The sequence below is a fragment of the Miscanthus floridulus genome, chromosome 17 (genome assembly GCF_019320115.1).
Source record: "Miscanthus floridulus cultivar M001 chromosome 17, ASM1932011v1, whole genome shotgun sequence".
Classification (NCBI taxonomy): Eukaryota; Viridiplantae; Streptophyta; class Magnoliopsida; order Poales; family Poaceae; genus Miscanthus; species Miscanthus floridulus.
Window position 1 is genome coordinate 37,874,954 of NC_089596.1, and position 7,776 is coordinate 37,882,729.

The 7,776-nt window shown below is 51.4% G+C and overlaps 1 protein-coding gene across 1 annotated transcript; it reads right to left on the reverse strand.

Annotated features, from left to right (window-relative positions):
* Positions 1 to 5,337: 5,337 nt before the first annotated feature.
* LOC136518386 (protein GRAVITROPIC IN THE LIGHT 1-like) lies at positions 5,338 to 7,288 on the reverse strand. Its single transcript, XM_066512036.1, has one exon. It carries the CDS (start codon positions 7,125 to 7,127, stop codon positions 5,622 to 5,624), a length of 1,506 nt encoding a protein of 501 aa, XP_066368133.1. The 5' UTR covers positions 7,128 to 7,288; the 3' UTR covers positions 5,338 to 5,621.
* Between the last annotated feature and the right edge of the window lie 488 nt (positions 7,289 to 7,776).

The following is a 7,776-nucleotide window of genomic DNA, read 5'->3' on the forward strand; positions in this document are numbered from 1 at the left end:
GCGTGCGGGCAGGGGTGCGTGCGGGCGGGGGGGCTCGCTCGCGATATTTATTTGGCCCAGCCACGCCATGCTCCGTGGCGCGGCAGAGCCCTGCCAGGTCAACAATCGCGATTCCGGTCGTCGCCACGTCAGCCCGCGGCCGCGCCACCATGCATGACGCGGCACAGGCATTTGGCCACGCCAGGGCAATAGGCGCGGCCAAAAGTGTTAGTTTTTTAAAAAAAAAACAGGCGGCGTTAGATTTAAAATTAGTTTTCAAAAAGTGTTAAAATTAAAAAAAAAAATCGCAGCAGCAGTGTAGCATGCTTTGATGTTGGCGCCCATGCTTTATTCGTCGGCCGTCGCAATGGCCCACCACCGTTGCTAGCCCAGCATCGTAGCGGCGGTGGCATATGGGCTGCCACGTGAGCCCGCATCAATTTTGCGGGCCGCCGTGAGAGACCGCATCAGTAGTACACGCGCGCGGCTTGCGCGGGCGTCGGGTGGGCCGCCTCAACTCGTCCCACGTTCCCTAGAGGATGCCTGCCCTCAGATGCCCCCCGGCCACACAACACAAGCCGCGTGCCCGTGCGGAGCGCGAAGGAACCGCCCAGCGCCCACACACGTGGCACACGCCACACGGTATCGATGCCTCCGCAACCTTGTGTGTTTCCCACACGCACGGTTGCGCTTTCGCGCCCGGTCGGTGGGTGGACCGTGGATTGCGTCATGAGTTGGGCGGCCGGCGCCGCGCGGTCCGTACTGGTATTATGATTCAACAGCCGTCGTCTATCCCTGTCCGGCCGACCGGCCCCTGAATGCCACCAGGGTGTCAGAGGCTCAGAGCTGATGGGACAGACGTCAGAGGGGCTCCAGTTTCCGACCGTTGGTCCAACAAGTCCCCAGCAACGTCCATATGCCTTCCCAAGCATTTTTCTACTGTTTTTACACTCCTAAAATTTCTATCACATCAAATGTTTAGACACATACATGGAGTATTAAATATAGACTAATTATAAAACTAATTACATAATTTACGACTAATTTACGAGATGAATCTTTTAAGCCTAATTAGTTCATGATTTGACAACGTCGTGCTACAGTAAACATGTGCTAATGACAATTAATTAGGCTTTAAAAAATCGTCTCGCAAATTAGCCTCCATCTATGTAATTGGTTTTATAATTAATCTATATTATTGCTCTTTATTAGTATCTAAACATTCAATGTGACATAAATTTTAGGAGCGACTAAAGAACCAAACACCTCTTTCCCTATTAACTCATGTAAATGGATGATCTACACTAGTTTTATTTTTTCCTTGCAAAAAAAAAGCATTGGTGTTCTTCTTCCCACATGTGTATTAAAGACTAACAAGTAACAGCGACAATAAAGTATTGTAAAGAAATAATTAAGTGTCGCCTCATGATTAATAGATCTATGGTCATCAAGCAACTGATCACCATGATATATATATATATGTAGAAGGTCACGCGGTTTATTAAAGAAAAATAGAAACAAGAGAAAACGTAGAAACAAGGAAGCTAACACAGAGCCTTTGGCACTTGGTAGTTCCAGTGTAGTTTATTCTCAAATCTCAATGATGTCCTTCGAGTTTTGACTCGCTGACCCAAGTCCGTTTCCCAGCTGGTCCCAATGCAATGAGCAATGGCCCGATCATAAGTGCTTCAGAGGCCTTTGTCCGACACCTGCATATTTTACTGCTGCAGTACTAATTAGTAGCATCCTCGGCGGAGAAAAGAAAAAAGGAAACAAATTGTAGTGTACTGGTAATATAAGAGAGAATAGGCCTTTTTAGGCCCGCTGCATCATCACATCAGCCTATGGGCCTCGGTCTAGTAAATTTGCATGACTTTCATGTGGGCCTTATCCAAGCGACAAAAAAGGGGCTACGTGAACAGCTGGGATTATTCGCCTTCCCCTCATCAGAAAAAGATAAAGGAAGAACTGAAGAAAGGAGAAGGAAAAGATGGGACAAAGAGTCAACTTGGAGCAGGAATCATGGAATGTAATATTTTCAAATGTATCATCTTTCGGTTCATGCTAGCAAATGCCACCTTTTGCCGATGTTTATAGAAATCGTGATCAAGCCCGACAAAGAAGTGACGTCAGAAATCCAAACCTTGGGAAAACAATCAGCCTGTTTGTTTGTTGGTTTCAGCCAGCCCAAACCAGCCAGCCAACAGTGTTTTTCTCTCACAATAAACCAGCACCAGTCAGCCCAAATCAGCCCAGAAACCAACCAGCGAACAGGCCGAATGAAACGCTAAGGGCGGTTTATCACAGCTCTAGCTGACCATCTAAGAACATATGAAGCTGCTCATCCCTAACTCTAGAAATTCTTAGCGCTAGAGCCACGGCCTGATTAAAGATGTTTAGTAGATGAGCCATTTAGGGGGTGTTTGGTTCCATGGACTAAATTTTAGTCCATGTCACATCGGACGTTCGGATGCTATTTAGGAGAACTAAATATGAATTAATTATAAAACTAATTACATAGATGGAGACTAATTTACGAGACGAATTTATTAAGCCTAATTAATCCTTCATTAGCATATATTTACTGTATCACAGCATTGTCAAATCATGGACTAATTAGGCTTAAAAAATTCGTCTCGCAAATTAGCCACAATCTATGCAATTAGTTATTTTTTTCGTCTATATTTAATACTTCATGCATGTGTCCAAACATCCGATGGGATAGGGACTAAAATTTTCCTGTAGGAACCAAACACCCCCTTAGTTGATATATTTGGCAATACACACATCTACTAAAACACACTTCAATTGATTATCATATAAATTCTAATTTTTTCTTGGATGCTGAAGTTGCAAGCAAGCCTTAAATTCACAGAAGCCATGGGTTGGTGTGATGCTTGGGGGCAAAATCAGTTAAGTAAACTAGTGGCTTCGTCTACCTTAATACCTTATTGTGTTGCAGACACCTTGAACAGTAAGTAAGGATCAACTTAGGCTTAAGCTAGAGCCCCTCTTTCTATCACATCGGATTACAGTAAACAGATCTGATTTTTACATGAACTAGAATCCATGAACAATTGAGTGAAACAATCTAATAAAACATAAAAAATATTGAGCTGTGTAAAAACAGCATACATTATTAATTATATTTGTAACAACAAATAACCGCTGCCGGGGTGTTACTTTGTTAATCGTATTTGTAACAACAAATTACCGCGTTGGGGGTGTTCACATTCGGAGTTTTGCATAGCTTAGCAAGGCTCTTGGTCTTCCACCAGCCACATTGTAGTACATTACTGTTGGATTATAATTGGATTTGGCCTATTTTAATTTAATTAAATCAAATAAATCCTAAGGCCCATATAAAAAGCTAGGTGAATTAAACTTTGAGTCACGTATAGTGTTGATGGTCACTAAAAAACAAATCCACCGGTGTTTTTTTTTTACCTTCGACTAGGAATCCAATAAATCACGCTTGTGAGGTTGCACATAGGACATAGCTTTATACTATTTCAGGTATGACGTGTCTTACATCTAGTTCATGACTCTCAATACCTATCTAGGGCTCGCTATCTTTCCTTATATAGTTCGAGAGGTTAGATTATTTTGACATCCGACTAGTAATCCAATGTTACAATAGATCAGAAGAGTTGCACATGAGACATAGGTCTGTATTGGTTCAGGCACGAGCCAGCATGCAAAGATCCTTGGGGGGCGTTGATGTATGTTCGTCAAGATGACTGTCGATAGCCATTGAGGGTTCGCTACTTCTCTTTATATAGCTTAGAAGATAGGATTACAAATTGACTTCTCTAGTAGAATATAGGTTGGTTTTCTAGTCAGTTACAAAGAGATCTAACCAAATAAGACTACATGTGCGTATCAATTTCTATATATATTTTGTAGGAGGTTTTTGAAGGATTTGGGTTTTGCAAATACGTATCCAAAATAACTTTTAAGGTAGGATGTTTATTTTGGACATTTGAAAGTGAGGTGAGAAGGAAAACAATTGACTTAAGTTTTACGTAATTGTTACCCCCGTTTGTTCCAAATTATAGATCGTTTTGGCTTTTTTCTATGATATGTCTTGATATGTAATAAAATCGTGTATCTTATAATGCAACACGAAATCATGGACAAAATTTAAATGTTTTGATTTTTGCATTATTAAACAATATTAAAGCGGAAATGTTATGCTTGCCACGCTACGGTGCCGACGACGAGGTTCTTGTATTCACACTGATGAATCACAAGCGGCGAAAAGGATCTGCAGGAAGCTGTCGATGTACACGAGGCCTTTAATTTTTATGGTGGCAATCCACGTACTTCCGAGAGCTAAGCTGCAAACCCCGGCGATGACCGGCGTGACGGCAACCCGAACCAACCAACGACGAAAGCAATGGCTCGCTCGCAGGATCTTCCTGGCGCAGAAGCAGACACGGCGCACGACTACACACACACGAGCCACCTGTGTCGTTGAGCCGTAGCAGTACAGTGACATCATTGGCCACAGTCACTCGCTCGCACCGGCACGATCTTTGGCACCGTCTCCATCTGACGGAACCACCAAGCAAGAGATCGACCGCCGTGAAAATGTTGGAGCTTTTGTGCGGAGGCAGTAGCGTATTATGTGACGCGAACATGGCATGGCACAGTGAAGCCTGGCGTTCCGTCTGGATCGCATATAGCCAGCAGTACTAGCTGCCAAACCTTTGCGCCGTGTTGTTACTGTGCGACAGCGACACCGTCTTGTTGGGGTCCCAAGTCCCAACCCATGTGTAAATGTACCGCTCCCATTATCTATCTCGCTTGAGCAATCGGATCGCACTACCCCCGGCCCGTGGCCCCGTCCATCATGTGGGCGCTGGACGGAGGCTGGGCCGCTCCAGCCATCGGACGGACGCCCTCGCGCCACTGCCGCCGCCGGGGACACCGAAACGCACGCCAGACGGCATGGCATGCAGCAGCTAGATAGGAAAGCTCAAGCATCCGTCCGTCGTCGTCTGCCCTGCCCATGTGGTGCTGGACACAAGACAGATTTGGCTGTCCCAGCTCGAGATCCACCATTCTGCCTATTCGCCTGATGCCCTGATGTGTATATGGAGCTCATGTGCCGTCTTCTCTTTTCCCAAGTCAAGTGGTAAGGGAGATGGAGGAGAATGTGCGTGCACTACATTCCCGATCTAGATCGCCGGCCGCATTCATGCTCTCATGCATGTACGTAGGTACCCTCAAAAAGAAAGAAAAAAGGGAAGAGTACTATGCTATAAAAATGCAATTGGATCGGAGGACCAGCCGCAGGCAGACATGCGATCCAGGCACCCATGGCGACCACATCTGTCTTGTCGTTACCAAAATTGCAAATACTTTTGTAGATTCGAAATGGAATGCTCACATTATACTTACTAGTTACTACATTCCTAGTGGGGGTAGGTAGATACATACTTGGATCCATACATACATACAAACGTAGACATACCAAACTGCTCCCTAGGGAGCATTGTTGCCTGCCACCGCCACCCTTAAACCCCACGCCCCGCTCCGGCGCTCCGCCCGCCGGCCGGGGACCTCGCCGCCGCGTCCCCCGTGTGCGACAAGGCCGCCCCAAGTGTGGCACGCTCGCTGACGCTGACACGGACTCCTCAGGGCCGGTGCTCCGAGTGGGAAAGGTAGACCCGGCATTGTATCACCGTCCGGCCGAGCTGGAACCCCGGCACCACGGTGAACCCGACGGCGAGGTGCCCGCTCGGTCCTTGCGCTGGAACCGGCGTCGTCCCGCCGCCGCCGCCGCCGCCGTCCGCGTCGCTGACGCTCTCCATGAACACCTCCGAGAACCGGTCCCGCGGGCGCGCCTGGAACACCGACGCGGCGCCGTCGAACGCCCAGAACAGGCAGTGCAGCAGCCACACGCGCCGCGCCATCTCCGCGAACTCGCCGAGCCACGCGGCGCGCGGGACCGCCGACGAAGACGCGCCCCCGAAGAAGGCCGCCTCCATCCGCTCGTGCACCACGGACACGTACCTGTCCCGCAGGAACTCGCGGAGCGCGCCCCACCGCCCCGCGTCGTCCTGGACTAATAACTCCGCCGCGGCCGCGGACTTGGCCTCCGCGAACTCCTCGAAGAAGCGGCGGCGGTCGTGGGAGGCGCCCCGCCCGTGGAGGGAGCTCAGGCCCAGGTCCTTGCGGTGGAACCCAGCGAACATCTTCAGCGTCACGTAGGACTCGAGCGCGAACCTGGAGTCGCCCGCCGGGTCCCGCAGCCTGGCGCCCGGGTGCACGGCGGCAGCGGCCGCCGCGGGATCCCAGCCGGCCGCCCGCATCGCGTGGAGCATTGCGCTGGCGAAGGCGCGGACGGACTTGACGGCGTGCCGCAGTGCCGTGAGGAAGTGGGTGGCGTTGAGGCCGGAGAGGTGGAGGTCGTCCAGCGACGCCAGGGTGCGGGTGCGCTCCTCCAGGCCACGCGCGGCGCGAACCTCGTCGGCCAGCGCGGCGCGCGCGCGCTCGGCCTCGGCGTCCCGCGCGCGGAGCTCCGCCTCCAGCTTGCGCGCCGTGATCTCGTAGGTCCGGAGCAGGTGGCGCTGCTCGTCGGCGTGCGCCGAGAGGGCGAGCGCGGCGGCGGCACTCCTGGACGCCGCGGCGGCCGGGTCCCTGGCGTACCGCCGCTTGAGGCTCGACAGCTTGGTGAGCTCCGCCACCAGGCCGGCGTCGGCCTCCTGGATGGAGTCGGCGTCGTACGGGTGCTGCGCCAGCTGCAGCTGCGCGTACGCCGCCTTCACCGCGGACGCCCGAGCGAACAGGGTCGCCACGAAAGCGTGCTTCGCGGCGTCCTGGGCCCCCGGCGCCGGCACCGGCGCAGGCGCAGGCGACGGCTGCGTCTGCGGCGCGGCCGCCGCCGTCCCCTTCGTCTCCGTGGCATTCTTGAAGAAGGCGTCCAGCGTGTAGGCAGCTGCCAGGTTGCCGGACAGCTTGAGCTTGCTGAGCGAGTTGATGGAGCTGTCGAGTGAGTCGTCGAAGTCGTCCCCGGCGACGGAGTACGCCATCCCCCCCGCCCCCGCCGGGGAGCTCTTGCGGCGGAGCAGCCTGGACAGCCTCCGCGCGATGCGCCCCGTCCTCTGCTGCGGCGCGGGAGCCGCTGCCATCGTCTCCATTGCTCCTCCCTCCTCTCACTCTCTGCTCACAGAGCGAGCTCTCTCAGTCCACTCCTCGCGCTACTGTCGCTGCCGCTGCCGCAGCTGAGCTCAGCCTGCGCCTCTTTGTGGAGTTTGCTGTTTGGCCTCGTGAGAAGTGAAGAGGAGGGAATGGGAGGGAGCAGATTAAACAGCAGATAAATTAGGGGGTGGTATGCAGATGCACTGATGCGGGCAGGGTATGGTACTGTAATATTATACCAGGTTAATTAGTTGAATAATTAAGGATGCTGTCGTGGACGAATAATCAAGTGGTCTGCCTCAGGTACGGAAGGGGAGGTGATTACGGTTGTTTAATTAATGGCGGGGTTTTGCTTAGGAGGGAGGCACACCACCGGCATGATTATTCCCACCTGCTCATTTTGAGCTTTTACAGAACATCGGATTCGGATTCCTGATCGGATGGATGCGTCATGCGTAGAGAGGGAAAAACAAATCCAGGAATTTTTGAGGTCTCAACTATTCTTTCACAGTATGCAGAAGCAGTAGCATGGAACTGTTGGGGCGTGGCTGTGTGTAGCCCCCCATTCCAGCAGGTTTTTTCGTGGGCCAAGCCGTCAGGGAGGTCTGGCCCATAGGACGGTGCATGGGCCACGTTATTAGTGGAGGC

Coding starts and splice junctions, on each gene's coding strand:
- LOC136518386 (XM_066512036.1), bottom strand. CDS start 7,127: ATGGAGACGATGGCAGCGGCTCCCGCGCCGCAGCAGAGGACGGGGCGC.